Genomic DNA, 15,825 nt, shown 5'->3' with positions numbered 1-15,825 from the left:
TCTTACCATCTACTTCACCATTCCTTCATCTTCATTTAGAGAATCATTGGTCTTTATACATGTAATGATAGAGAATCAGAACTGAAAGGAAGCTTAGAGAGTACGTACTACAAGCATTCAAAGTAGAATATTCTACCTGAAAAGGTAAAACTACTCAAAGTACCAAGTCTATAGTAAATAGTCAACAGGAGCTATTTAAACCATACATACTACACAGATAAATTTCCTTCATTGTATATATGTAATAAACACTACAAATACATAAAAGCACTCAGCACCTTTTTGCATACAGTAACATTATACAATATTTTGGATTTGGATATAGAATGTGCCTTGTTTTAAAAATAAATTAAAGACCGAATACTTTATTTTTTTAAAAAATTCAACATATATTTCCTTTTATTTTAGACATATATTCCTAAACTAAGCAATACTCTAGTAAAAAGTGCATGTTTACGCGTGTGTGTATGTTTGGGAGGTGATATGTGCAAAGATGTGTAGTTTTTCAAAATTGATAGGGGAAGACATAAATTAGCTTAGCATTATTGAGTTCCACTAAATATAAATTATTATAAATGATGAGTTTAAATACTGAAAATTTTGATTAGGTGAATAGATCAATTAGACTTTGTGATACTACATTATTAAGAAGATCTAATATCCAATGCAGTGGTACAGTTAGATTTTGCTAGGTCTGCTCTAATGAACAGATAATATTAAATAATATTTAGTAGTAACTTGTAAAATATAATTAATATGTAAGAAGCCTCAAAACACTTTTTTAAAATTAAGGCCCATTACACATATTCCCTGAAATCTTTTTTATAATCTTATTTCCTTAACAAACCTTAAAAAGTCTGTTACAGAGAGGTAGATTTGCCCAGTTTATTTGTAATAATCTAAAATTACAATTGGGAATACACTGAACAAGTATTAAGTATATTACTTCCAATTCTTAAAAGGTTAATAAGAGTTGGAATAATGAAAACAAGACATCATTTGGTATAGATTTTAAATTTCACTTTAGTAAATACCTATAATTTTTTTCCCACCTGGAAGCATAGATTTTTAAAAGAATGGAATTATTCATTTTTGTTTTAGAAATGCAGCCTGAATTCAATATATGCCCAATAAGCTCTAGCTCCACTGCTACCACACTAGTCCAAATGATACCATCTTTCTTTAGACCACTGTAATAGTTTTCTAACTAGTTTCCCCATACCCATTCTCACCTATTGTTCACGTGGCAACCAAAGCCACTCACTTCCCTGCTTAAAACCTTTCAATGGTTCCCAATCCCCTTATAAGGCACTGGCTCTTCAACCGTATCTGTTGCCATTTTATCCATCACTCATTACTATGCTCCATCCACAGGCTTTCTATTGGTTCCTATAGTCCTCATGTTCTTTCTACCTTCTATCTACATGTAAGAGGGTCAAAAAGAGGATCACGTAAGAGATGTTTCTCTTCTCCTCAAAAACAGCATCATGATTACTACTGAATATACAAGCTCTTGCTTTGCTAATTAAAGGTCATTTTTTTCATTCACTGTATCTTTTATTAAAGCTCCACGAATCTATGTTTATATGCAAGAATGTTACTTTGCTATTCCTTAATGGGATAAAGAAGAAACCAAAACAAGAAAGAACACATGGATCTGAAATTTTGATTGAAACAAAACACTGAATAGCCTTAGGGTTACTTTGGTAATTATTACCAAGACCCAATAATAAGATAGACTAAGAAACAAGAGACATATCATATCATCATTATACATCTCAATGCCCTTTATATTAAAAGTACATAAGAAAACAAAATTGATTTTCTTTTAAAGATCACTTTGTATACAGACGTACACAGGTGTGTATATTATTATATACATAGAAAAACAAAGGAAAATTCTTATCTTTTTGCTAGTTTAGACATGGCTGATTTAGATGAGATCCTAGACTTCAAATTTATGCTGTAACAGGATAAAACTGGAAGGGATGGCACTGGGGGAGAAATGAAGTGAGTTTGCATGTGGGGGGAATATGAATTATTGTGGCCAATGGGCATTATTGTGGCAGATTGTATTTTCCAAAGTTGGCTGCCACATATATTCAATCCTACATATTATTCTCACAATGTGACAGTGATGTGGGTTATTTCCCGTCCCTTTGAACCTGAATAGATCTCTGTGACTGCTTCAATCAACAGAGCTCAACAGAAGTGACGCTATATGACTTTGAAGTTAGGTTATAAAAATGCCATGTACTTGCACCTTGCTCACTTAGGAAGCTCGCTCTTGCAACCCAACTGCATTATTTTGAGGATGCAGGTCAAATGAAGAGGCTACACGTAGGTGTTCTGGCTGTTAAGTGCAGCTGAGGTCCTGGCTGACAGCCAACATGGAACACCAGATGTGAGAGGAACCTTTGAAATGATTTGAGTCCCAGCTATTGTCTGATTGCTACCTAATAGAGACCCTAAGTGAAAATGCCTAGTTGATCCATGTCAACCCTCTGAACTGTGAGTGATAAAAATGAAATGATTGTGGTTGTTTTAAGCCACTAAGTCTTGGTATGTCATTACGAATGTAACAGGAGATAAGAGGCATACTGTCTAACCAAACGAGTCCTGTCAATTCTGACTCCCAAATGACTCAAATTCATCAGCTTTTCTTTATTCCACTGCCACCAGTCTATAACATCACCTAAAATATCTCATGTTATTGTTTGCTTAAATGGATCTTCTCTGAAGGAAAGAGAACATGTCTTTATCCTCAAAATCTAGCCAAGTGCTTAGTATATAGCAGACCTTTAAGAAATGATAACAAATAGTAAAAATTAATGAATTACTAAAATTTTACAGTAAAAATAGCTGAGTTAGTGATTTGATTACAAATTCAAGGAAACATATTTGTTAGATTGAAATAACATTCTACTTACATTGCATAAGGCACCATAACGAAGAATAGATAGTAAAGAATGTACATGACTTTCACTGGTAAAATATAATCTAGTACGGACATGACGCTCAGGAGACAGAACACCCCTGGAATACCTAAAGTTATTAACAGACAGTATTAAAACATAACCATAAAATCAAAAACTTATTAAGTATTAAAATTATTTTGTAAAATTGAATTTAACCTTACTAGAATTAAAAGACCATAAGTAAATCTATCACTCTTCCAACCACTATTGAGGAGTTATATCTTAGTAGATATTCTTCTAATATGAAACTAACTGGAACTAACTGGAACTAACTAGGACCTCTGAAGAGTAGTCAAAGAAGAAACTTAATATTAGTCAAGTTCACTGTAAATAAGTCATTTTAGTTCCTCTAGTAGCAATGACAGAGGTCATAGTCCCAAGGAAGCTCACAGACATTAATGCTACTGAATGGGATATACATTGATGATGCCACGTGAATGATGAGACACATCCCCTATTCTCCATTCACCTCAGTTTTCTCTAAATTGAAGCCAAAAAAGAACCCTGGCTAGAAATTAATTAATAGGAATACCTAGGTAACCATATTTCCACAGTATGCCAATGATACCCTCCTGAATCCTTTAAAGGAACATCAAAAAGTAATTTAGATTTGAAGCATGCAAAAACAGATGCCCAGAGGTTTAAATAGCCAGTATAGTTTCTTACACAGGATGGAGTTTATTTACAGTGTCATCATCTTGTGTCCTCTGAAGGTCTGAGCGAATTTTTCTAACTAGAGGAGTACAGTAGCCTTTGGCAATCTCCAGTTTTTCGGCTTTAGTTATACCATATTCCTGAGCAGAAAATACATGATATTAGAAAAAGGGTATAATGACAAATATCGCTAACAAATACACTCCTGAATTAAAAAATTCTAGTGAGACAAATATTTTATCAAGCCTTTTTTGAACATCAGACAACTCCAAGTTTGCATTTTTTTTTTACAGTTGTAAATGTACTGTTTCCAAACTATTACATATAATTGAAAGAATTTTGTGGTGGAACTCAAAAAGTTCTGAAGAAGGAGGACGACTGAATGAATGCAATCTTTATATACGGTATTCAACTCAAACATAAAGTTTTAAATGTAAAAACAACGCTAAAAGAAAGATGGATTGGATTAAGGCCACAAACACTAAAGCACAGAACAAATAGGCAATAAACAGTATGAGAAGCAATAAAAACTAAAATTATCAGAGTTTTGTCTCTCCAAATGTCAAAGATTAAAAAGGCCAATACATTCTTCAAAAGCCTTTAGCCAATATTTTAAAAGTTTTAGCTAGTGGTAAGCAAACATTCCATTAAATTATCAAATTTAATTATGTCTATCATCACTATGAATTAATTAGATTGATAAGGAATTATTATACAATGTGAACTGTTAAGAAAACATAGTAGTTGTAAGTAATTGCAATGAATATTACAGTTTGAAGTGGTAGATTAGAAAATGACCTTATGTGAGAAAAGATCCAGGACATGAGTGTATGAAAGGGAAGAAGGGGAGAAAGGAAGAGGGCAGAAAGTGGGAAGGAGAATAGGGATGAGGGAAGAAACACATATACCCTCTCTTTCCAAGTTCATTCTGGGATATTTCAATTTAAAGGCTATTTCCTGCTATCAGACTCCCCAAAAAAGATTCACATGGGATAACACCAGTGTAGACAACAGATCTCAAAATTGCCTAATAAAGAAAATCAGCACTTTCATTGATTACAGATGAAAGATGTGCAAAAATGGAACTCATTTGGGTCATTTACCTTAAACTGAAGCTAAGTTGGTTCAATAATCTTGCCAATGTAGATACCTGTGAAGTGGGTGCAAAAGGGATATGTATGCAATTGTGGATGTATATGCAAACAAAAGTAAAATGTTGGAATTTTAAAATAGCATCAGGTAAAAAAAGTTTTTTAAATTTGTTATTAGCAAGGTGTGAGGAAACAGGCATTTGCATACACTTCTGGTCTGGGCAAAAACGGTTATGATTTCTGGAGCTTCAGAAATAGTCTTGAGAGCATGGAAAGATGTGTAAAGAAAGTGAAAGAAATTAAAAGGATCCAGATTTCCAAATATGAGAAATTAGTTAAATAAATTATTCTTACATTCACATCACTCATCCGTTAGTAGTAATAATGTATATATAGCTTTACTGATGTGAAAAGAAGTTCTTAATGCTAAATGAAGGAAAAAATCAGGTTGTAAAATAGTATGCTTTTCCCGATTCCATTTTTGTAAACAATACATGTCATATATATGCATTTATGAGAAAAAGTAAATGTGCATGAATTTAAGGAAAGTGGCCTTTAAGAATATTCTAAAACATGGACATTTTTCTTTAGCTGGTAACATTATAGTGATTTTTTTAGATTATCTATATTTTCTAGTTTTACAACAAAGATATATTACTTCTGTAATAAAGAAACCTTTCTCTTCAAAACAGTGACATATTGGCTCATCTGCCACCATCAATTAGGACCAAATAATTTTTAGATACTCAAGTTCCCATATGTAGTTACATTACTGCCACAAATAGAACTGATTAAATAAATACCGGGTGAAGCTATTTAAAGGCTTCCTATGGTGAATTTAATGTCATTGAACTTTATACAGCAAAGCTATTATAAAGAATCTTTAGTATTTCATAATCTACAGATAACCAAAGAAATTATCTTCAAACTTCAATAAATGTGTCATCTCAATTAACAGAATTTTAATATCAAATGTGGTCTTTAAATGTTCTTATCTACCACCATATCACTATGACTATCTTAAAACAACTTTTTCAGTCCCAAAACAATACATGTTGGGGTGGATGCGGAGAGACAGGAACACTCATACACTGCTGGTGGGACTGTAAACTAGTGCAACCCCTGTGGAAAGCAATGTGGAGATACCTTAAACAGATTCAAGTAGACCTACCATTCGATCCAGCAATCCCATTATTGGGCATCTACCCAGAAGAACAAAAGTCATTCCATAAAAAAGACACCTGCACCCGAATGTTTATAGCAGCACAATTCACAATCGCAAAGATGTGGAAACAACCCAAATGCCCATCAATTCATGAATGGATTAGCAAAATGTGGTATATGTATACCATGGAATATTACTCAGCTATTAGAAATAATGGTGATATGGCATCCCTTTGGTTCTCCTGGAGAGAGTTGGAACCCATTCTATTAAGTGAAGTATCCCAAGAATGGAAAAATAAGCACCACATGTACTCACCAGCAAACTGGTTTCCCTGAGTGCACATTTGTGAATAACACCAATTGGGTATCGGACAGAAGTGGGAGCTGGGTAGAAGGGATGGGTGTATACCTACTTGATGAGTGCGATGCGCACTGCCTGGGGAATGGACACGCTTGAAGTTCTGACTTTGGGGGATAGGGGAGGGGATGGGCGCACACCTACATGATGAGTGCAATGTGCCCTGTCTAGGGAATGGACACGCTTGAAGCTCATACTCAGGGGGATGGGGAGGCATGGGCAATGTATATAACCTGAATGTTTATACCCCCATAATGAGCTGGAAAAAATAAATAAATAAAAAAAATAAAAGACAAAAAAACAAACAAACAAAAAAAAAACCCACAACTTTTTTAAATCAAGGTCTTATTTTCTGAAAATTCAGTCTAGTTAAAAATGAAATGTTGATTCTATGATGCCATAAATACCTATCAAAATTAAAATTAGTTTTACTGTTAAAATAACTAAAAGTAACAGATCATATTTTATCATTTAAATTTAGATATGATTGAAATTACTTAATTTACAAGGCATAGATATAAGAATCAATTTTTAAAGGCATAGCATCACTTTGAATTATTTCAGAATGTATATACATTTTTCTTGCACAGATAATGATACCCCGTTAATCTATATTAGTTCATTCTAAACAAGTTAAAATTTTACATTATTTGAGACATCAAGTTTTGTAACTTGAAATATTCTTTGTTTGAGAACTACAAATGCCAAATTTTATTTTTTCCATTACATACATTTTCATTATAAATTATTATTATAGTATAATCTTTATAATTTTTAGTTATCTTTTCAGTGATTGGAAGTATCTACATTTTGTCCATAGTTTTTGGATTTATGAGGGCTAAAGTAACAAAGCAAGATAATATTTGCTAACCTGAATTCAACACCCCACTAAAAAAAAGAAGAAATCTCAAGTTTCTGCCACAAGAAGGACTGTGAAACCAAAAAGTTAGGGAAGTAAATCCAAGTTGTGCTCTACTCAATTTATAAAATAATCTCAGGACTCTAGGAAAGCACACAAAAAGACTTTTGCTTTTAAAGTTATGAATTTACCAAAATTTATTTATGAATTTGCCAAAAATAGGACTGGTTCCTGTAAGCTTAACCTTGGGCATAATTTTGTCTGAAGAGTCCCAACATTTCAAAAATAAGTAACTTATGCAAGAAAAATAATTTTAGAGTTTTCTTCAAATAAATTCTCAGACTATTGTGAAAATCTAACCTAATTTCAGCAAAGAGAATTACTGTAATATTGAGAACTGCTGAACTTGAAGAATTACTTTAAGAGATACAAATGATGGATCAAATCTTTTATAACCATGCTAATCATTAGTGCTTCTAATTATGATATTTTAAAAAATTCATTATAAATATTTAGTTACTAGGACATAGTGAGAAGTTTCTTCACCTACTAAAGAATATACCTGAAATACATACACTGTGTAAAGAGGAGAAATTAGAAATTATCATCTAAAATCCCATTTTAACACTTGAGTTTTCTTTTCTTTTCTTTTCTTTTTTTTTTTTTCATCTTATTGTTATGGGGGATACAGAACTGCAGGTTACATATGTTGCCCATGTACCGCCTTTCCCCCCAAGTCAGAGCTCCAGGTGTGTCTGTTCCCCAGATAGTGCGCGTTGCACCATCATGTAGGTATATATCCCTCCCTTCCCCACCCCCCCCTTCCCGAGTCAGCACCTTTAAGGGTTACCATTCCCCAAAGGGTGCGCAATGCACTCATTGTGTAGGCATACCCCCATCCCCTCCCCCAACCCCCACCTCAGTCTGATATCCAATTGGTGTCGTTCCCAGATGTGTATTTAGGTGATGTTCAGGGAAACCAATTTTCTGGTGAGTATATGTGATGCTTGTTTTTCCATTCTTGGGATACTTCACTTAATATAATGGGTTCCAACTCTCTCCAGGAGAACCATAGAGATGTCGTATCTTCATTATCCCTTATAGCTGAGTAATATTCCATGGCATACATATAACACAGCTTACTAATCCAATCATGTATTGATGGGCATTTGGGTTGTTTCCACATCTTTGCTATTGTGAATTGTGCTGCTATAAACATTCGGGTACGTGTGTCTTTGTTACAGAATGACCTTTTTTCCTTTGGGTATATGCTCACTTTTGGGCCCAACTCTTAGAAACCAACTTTTCATCCAATTCTAAAATGTTTACCATATATATGATAGAAAACATAGAGGGGTGAGAGTAATAAGCCATGCAATGGCACAGAAATGATTATGGTAAACAATCAGACAAAGCACTGTGTATTTATTTAGCTACTCAATAGGGGATACATTCAGATATATTGAAAGCCTTCCTTGAAAAATGCATATAGCTCCCATAAATATTTAAACGAGTCTTATATTTCCAGCTAATTGTTAAAAAGTATATTTTTAAATAATTTGCATTATAAGAATAAGTACAACTAAGACCTTGAGCCTGGACTACTATCAAAGCAGTCCACAATCAATGAAGAAAATCAGGGTCTTATTTATGCTTCCAATGCATAATTAGTTGTTTACCTGAATTAACAGTAATCATTTCTCTTGGAATCTTTAATAGGAAAACTTTGAATGAATTCTCTATCTTGAATTTCATAAAGATGAATGCTGACTCAGTAACTTTACTTAATGAGTTAAATAGAATCAAGTCAGCAGTAGCTTGATGATCATCAATCTAAACCAATACTTAAAACTGAGTCCTGAAGAATTGTGTATTCAATTTGATGGTAATCTTCAAACATCCTATGTTATAAAAATAAAATCTTTATTCTTTAAAATAAAACTTCTCTTTTACAGAATAAAACTTGCCTTTTTCATTTGGTAAATGAAAGAAATTGTCAGAGAATGAATGAATCCTGTTTCTACGTTTCTTAAAGTAGGGCCCAAAGACATATTCTTGACGTATGAGATACTTTTATTCTCTTTTAAAAAGAATTTATGTTTGTACATAAGTGATTCGTATAATATACCTGAAACTGCCTATATTATATATCTCATCAAACAAATATATAGTCCTCTTTTATGTTGAAGAAATAAACTAATCTTTAACATGTACACAAAGACCTGTAGGTAAGTTGCATACTGTCTGAATTCCCAGTTTTTCAAAACCTATAGTTTTTCCTGGACTATGGACTCCTGGACTATCATTCCTATTCTATGAATAATAGAAAAGGGACACTAGCATCATTTTAACCATGTTCATATATATGCATTTATAAGTGAGGCTATTTAAACTTTTGTTCATAGTCCTCATCCTTTTCATGTATTTCATCTTTTCCTGCTTCTTAACTTTATTTAGTTCACAGCTGGAATATCTGATCTACCCCAAGATCCCCTTTACAATATCCAAGTCATCTTTTAGTAACTGAGTTCAAAAAAGGTCCCAAAATGGCATCTGGAACTTTCTTCTTCTAACGTATTCCTGATGTAAACGTGATTTGTTATTGGCCCCTTTATTATCAATCTGATTCCCTGCTTAATACATTTCAGTTATTTGAATTCTTGTTACACCTTTATTTTTTATCCTCCCTTAATGAAAAGACCCATTATCACCCAAAAGAATAACCACTTACATCTTGATCTCTAAACATTATTTTCAATATTCTAACATAATGTAAAAGGAATTGCAAAAAATTTTATATAGGGCCACAACTAAGTTTTTGTCCCAATCCCCACATATTTCCCTATAGAGCTGATAGGTGCACAACAGGTATCCAATAAATACATAAGTGATTTATCTTATACTGCTTTCAGTTGTTTTGTTAGCATATTATTATTCTTTATGAGTATTAATTCTTAAATTTAAAAAAGGTCACTACACATTCTTAGGACAGTGAAACCATTCTATATGATACAATTAATATAATGGTAGATACATGTCCATATAAATTTGTTCAAACCCAAAGAATGGACAACACCACAAGTAAGCCCATATAATATTAACTACGGACTCTGGGTGATAACGATGTGTCAATATAGGTTCATCAGTTGTAACAAATGTGCCATTGTGGTGGGGGAATATTCATAATAGAGGGTGGTGGTATGCATATGTGGGAGAGGGGATATATAGGAAATCTTTGTATCTTCTGTTCAATTGTGCCGTGAACCTAAAATTGCTCTAATAAATAAAGTCTACTCAAAAACAAGTCACTAAAAGCAACTATTAAAAAATCAAATGTGATTAATATAACCAATAAAAAGCTTAAAATGTAAATTCATAATTACCTGTTTCTTTTTAAAGTTATGAGTTTTCTAGAGATACAAAAAACAATTATCTTTTAACCACTGATAGATACGTTTATTTATTTATACGATACTATAAGAAAAATGATTCTTAAGAATTACTTACCTGAGGAATAACAATATCTGCTAATGCCTTCGAAAGCCTATATAATTCCATTGTGTTTTCTAATTTCAAGGAACCATTATGCTGGACATCATATTTTATACAGTCATATATGTCAGGGATTTTACTAATATCATATCTTCCATTCTTTGTTTTAAAGTCTTTCTCCAACTTGGACCATCTACGTAGCATAAGCTCCAATGTTTCACTATGATAAAGCTGAATATCTAAAACAACATAACATTTTTAGTATATTCAACTTAAAATCTGATTAAGTATATTAAAAATATTGATAATTAGAAACTTTTTAAAGTGTCAAAGGTATAATAAAATTATAAGAAGCAAGGAATATTATCATAGGCATATATTATTAGCAACCATATATTTTATACACTTGGATGAAATATAAGTACTTGGTATAAGTACTTGGAACTAAGTTTACAAAAGATCTTTTCCATATGTTACTAACTTTAATAACAATAATAAGAAAAACAACAATTATGACAAAACTCTTTTAAGCTAACATATTTTTTTTTCTTTTTTTTCTTTTTTTTTTTTTTTTTGAGACAGAGTCTCACTCTGTTGCCCAGGCTAGAGTGAGTGCCGTGGCGTCAGCCTAGCTCACAGCAACCTCAAACTCCTGAGCTCAAGCAATCCTCCTGTCTCAGCCTCCCGAGTAGCTGGGACTACAGGCATGCACCACCATGCCCGGCTAATTTTTTCTATATATATTTTTAGCTGTCCATATAATTTCTTTCTATTTTTAGTAGAGGTGGGGTCTCGCTCTTGCTCAGGCTGGTCTCGAACTCCTGAGCGCAAACGATCCGCCCACCTCGGCCTCCCAGAGTGCTAGGATTACAGGCGTGAGCCACCGCGCCCAGCCCTTTTTTTTTTTTTTTTTGAGACAGAGTCTGACTCTGTTGCCCAGGTTAGAGTGCTGTGGTGTCAGCCTAGCTCGCAGCAACCTGAAACTCCTGGGCTTAAGCGATCCTCCTGCCTCAGCCTCCCGAGTAGCTGGGACTACAGGCATGTGCCACCATGCCTGGCTAATTTTTTCTATATATTTTTAGTTGTCCAGCTAATTTCTTTCTATTTTTTAGTAGAGATAGTATCTCGCTTTTGCTCAGGCTGGTCTCGAACTCCTGAGCTCAAATGATCCACCCACCTCAGGCTCCCAAGTGCTAGGATTATAAGCGTGAGCCACCGCGCCTAGCTAAGCTAACATTATTTTCAATTTTGAAAAAAATATTATTTTTATTAGATTCACATAACAGAGTAGGCAGACTATCTTTAACAGAAAGGAAACTTAAATGTTAAAAATAGATCAAATTATTCATTTTTACCAATGAGAAACCAAAGACGCCAAGGTTGTCCAAGTTATTAACCAAGCTAACCTTAGAACCAGATCACCTTCTTGTTGCTTGCTCCTTCTTATTATGCTGCCTATTTACTACTTAATTATATGGCAATGCTACATAATAAGATAATCAAATGAGGATATTTTATTGTTCCTTTCATGCTGCCGTGGATTAAAGCGGCCATAACTTAGCTATTATTTTTTGGTGGATATATATTAACTCACATTATACTAGATCTCAAGAGAGGCCTGATGTCTTAAAATAAGAAGATTAGTGTATCTTATTTAAAGATGTTTACAATAATTGAATAGTAACTTTTATTTGTTTTATACTCTAAGAAACACAATATTTACCTGATGATTTGGGATCTTCCATTCGATGTCTGATTTGAGAAGTCAAACTTTGAATCAAAGAATAAACTTTATCACAGGTCTTCACAGGATTTTTAATTAAATGCATTGATTTGATAAGAGAAATGCTTCCAGATGGAGTAAGCTAAAAAGGAATAAAGTGTATATTTTATATCTGGTTATGCTTAATTGTCTAGGAGAATAATATACATATACCAAATTTTTCAGTAGCTAGAGAATAATTCTATACCACAAATTAAGATGGCCCCCAAAATATAGGTGACCCTTGAACACAAGTTTGAACTGCACAAGTCCACTTATAAGCAGATTTTTTTCAATGAAAGTTACACAGAATGTATCTGCCTTTTCTGCTACCCCTTTCGCCTCCACTTTTTCCACCTCTGATATCTCCGGGACAACAAAACTAATCCCTCTTTCTCCTCCTCAGCCTAATCAAAGTGAAGACGACGAAGATGGAGACCTTTACGATAATCCATTTCCACTTAATGAATAGTAAATACATTTTCTCTGTTTTCTTAATAACATTTTATTCTAATTTACTTTATTGTAAGAATACAGTACATAATACATATGTCATATAAAATAAGAGGGCACTTCAAAAAAAAGTTCATAAATATGGAATAAAAAGATAAAAATTAAAAATCAAATCTTATTTAACATAAATTCCATTAAGGTCATGACACTTCTATAAGTGATGATACCGGCCATTTAGTCCATCCCTGAAGAACTAACCGAGGGTCCTGGGAATTTAATCATGTCAAGGCAACCTTTCTTACATTATTAAATGAAGAAAAATGGGTACCCTTTACACCCATTTTTAAGATTAGGGAAGACAAATAAGTCAGAGGAGCCAAATCAGGACTGTAAGGTGGATACCTAACAACTTCCCATAGAAACTCTTGCAAAATTGCCCTTGTTTCACAAAAGGGAATGAGCAGGAGCACTGCCATGGTGGAGGGCTCTCTGGTAATGCTTTCCTGAGCATCTTTCTGCTAAAGTCTTGGCTAACTTTCTCAAAACACTCCGACAATAAGCAGATGTTATTGTTCTTTGGCCCTTCAGAAAGTAAAAAGTAAAATGCCTTGAGCATCCCCAAAAACTTTTGCCATGACCTTGCTCTTGATTAGTATACTATTGCTTTGACTGGACCACTTCTACCTACTCTAGCCTTTGCTTTGATTGTGCTTTGTCTTCAGGATCATACTGGCAAAGCCACGTTTTCATCTCCTGTTACAATTCTTTGAAGAAATCCTTTGGGATCTTGACTCACTTGTTTAAAATTTTCATTGAAAGCTCTGCTCTCGTCTGCAGCTGATCTGGGCACAATGGTTTTGGCACCTATTGAGTGGCAGGTTTGATCAACTTTAATTTTTCAGTCAGAATTGTATAAGCTGTACCGAGATGTCTATGGTGTTGGCTACTGTTTCTTCTGTTAATTGTCTGTTCTGTTCAATCAGGCTATGAAGAAGGTGAGTTTTCTTCCTCGAAAATCAATGTGGATGGTCTGCTGCTGTGGGCTTCATCTTCAACATTATCTTGTCCCTTCTTAAGACAAGTTATCCATTTGTAAACTGCTGATTTTTGGGGGGGCACTGTCACCACAAACTTTTTGTAAAGGCCCAATGATTTTACCATTCTCCCACTGACTGGATTTCATCATAAATCTGTTGTTTGTTCTTGCTCCAATTTTAGTAGAATTCATGTTGTCCTGAAGGGGCTCTTTTCAAACTGGTATCTTATCCTTCTTAGTGCCTCAAACTAGATGCCATTCAGACATGTTATAACAAGTTAGTAGAGTTCATTTTGGTGCAAAAAACACATTGAAATCCACAGTTTTTTCATAATGTGCATTTTCTATGAACATTTTGAAGATCTCTGGTATGTCTTAATTGACTATGTTATCGGTAAGGCTTCTAGTCAACAGTGGGCTTAACTTAGTAGGTTAAGTTTTTATAGAGTCAAAAGTTATACACCAATTTTTGACTATAAGGGGGGTTGATGTTCCTATCCCCCACATTGTTCAAGGGTCAATTATATAGTAATAAGATCAATGAGGAAGTAAAAGACTCAGAATTTCATGTTAACAGTAAACTAGTTATCATTACAAAATCCACAGAGAAAATCTAGTTGAAATATTCTAACCTAATGGAATTTGATAACAATTTGCTGACTCACTTAATATGTATAAACATGGTTCTAACCACTTAACATATGTTTGCATGTAATAACCCTAAGCCTCTATTATTATCATTATCTTTTCCCAGATGAGGTGTTTAACTGAGGTTAAGCTACTTGCTCAAGATCAAGCCACCAGTATGTAAAGGAGTAGGATTCAAGCGTAGGTAGTCTGGGTACAGAGCTGGTGCTCTTAACTACTATGCTCTTATGCCTTTGTAATGAGTTTTTTCCAATTCAACAAAAGCCATTGATAACAATATAATTCCATATTTTAGTTTTGTCACTTAGCTTGCCAAGTTATTAAACCACAGCAAATAAGTGTCTACAAATATAAAACATATAAAGTGGAACTTCATTTCTGGTTATGATGAACAAGTATTTTGAACTAATCCAATTGCTGAAGGTAAATAAAAATCCTGGGCAAAAATCTTCTATACTTCTGTTTTAAGGTACCTGAGAAATAACAAGGTTATAAAGAATTATGGAAGCAAAACTCAAAGGCTGGTGATCTAGAAAGTGAGCCTAGAATTTAAAGGTGTTTTTGTACTGGAAACATTTCTATTTATAAATATAGTCAAAAGAGTGCATAAAGGAAAATTTATGGCCTAGAGTACATATTTTATAAAAGATCAAACATTAATGAATTTATAAGTATCCATCTAGTGTTATTAGTTTTCAAGAATTAGAAAAAGAAAACTATAGAAGGAACAAAATATTAAACAATAAGAATTAATCAAATGGAAAAGAAGCACATAATTCAGAGAACCAACAAATCTGAACAATGGTTCTTTGAAAGGACTAATAAAACTGATAACCACCACGGTGAAACTGATCAAGATAAAAAGAAAAAAGATATGTTAAGAAACAAAAAGGGACATCTGTACAGACCCTGCACACATTATAAAAAACTTAAAGAGGTATTACGAACAAACTTCTAGAAGAATGTAACTTAACAATGTTGACATAAAGATAATTTAGAAGTACTAACTTATTCTGAAATCCATAATTAGAAACTCTCCCACAAAGAAACCATCTATAGGATTTGCCAGTAAATTTTACCAAAACTTTAATGAAACGTTTATACACAAACTATTCCCCCAAAACAGGAAGCACTCCCTAATTCTACAAGACTAGCATAATCCTGACACTGAAAGCAAAGACATAACAAGAATAAAAAAGTAAAGGCCAATCTGACTCATGAACACAGATGCAAAACTCCTAACCAAAAGTATTAGCAAACTAAAACCAGTGATATACAAAAAAGAAAATACATACACAAAAAAGTTGAGTTTATTCTAGGACCAAGGTTA

At 33.5% G+C, this 15,825-nt stretch overlaps 1 protein-coding gene across 9 annotated transcripts in view; it reads right to left on the bottom strand.

The window, feature by feature from the left end:
• Nucleotides 1–15,825, bottom strand: part of PPIP5K2 (diphosphoinositol pentakisphosphate kinase 2) — a 70,131-nt gene that overhangs the window by 26,777 nt on the left and 27,529 nt on the right. For all 9 annotated transcript variants that reach the window (XM_069492734.1, XM_069492736.1, XM_069492738.1 and 6 more), the window contains exons 17-20: nt 12,320–12,461; nt 10,612–10,835; nt 3,645–3,772; nt 2,931–3,045 (exon numbers count right to left, since the gene is read on the bottom strand). In XM_069492734.1, coding sequence (XP_069348835.1) covers nt 2,931–3,045; nt 3,645–3,772; nt 10,612–10,835; nt 12,320–12,461 — 609 coding nt within the window. The remainder of the gene's footprint in view (nt 1–2,930; nt 3,046–3,644; nt 3,773–10,611; nt 10,836–12,319; nt 12,462–15,825) is intronic.

This window comes from Eulemur rufifrons, chromosome 17 (assembly GCF_041146395.1).
Source record: "Eulemur rufifrons isolate Redbay chromosome 17, OSU_ERuf_1, whole genome shotgun sequence".
Taxonomy (NCBI): domain Eukaryota; kingdom Metazoa; phylum Chordata; class Mammalia; order Primates; family Lemuridae; genus Eulemur; species Eulemur rufifrons.
Note: the sequence above shows the minus strand (reverse complement) of the source record. Positions and strands in the feature narration are given on the sequence as shown.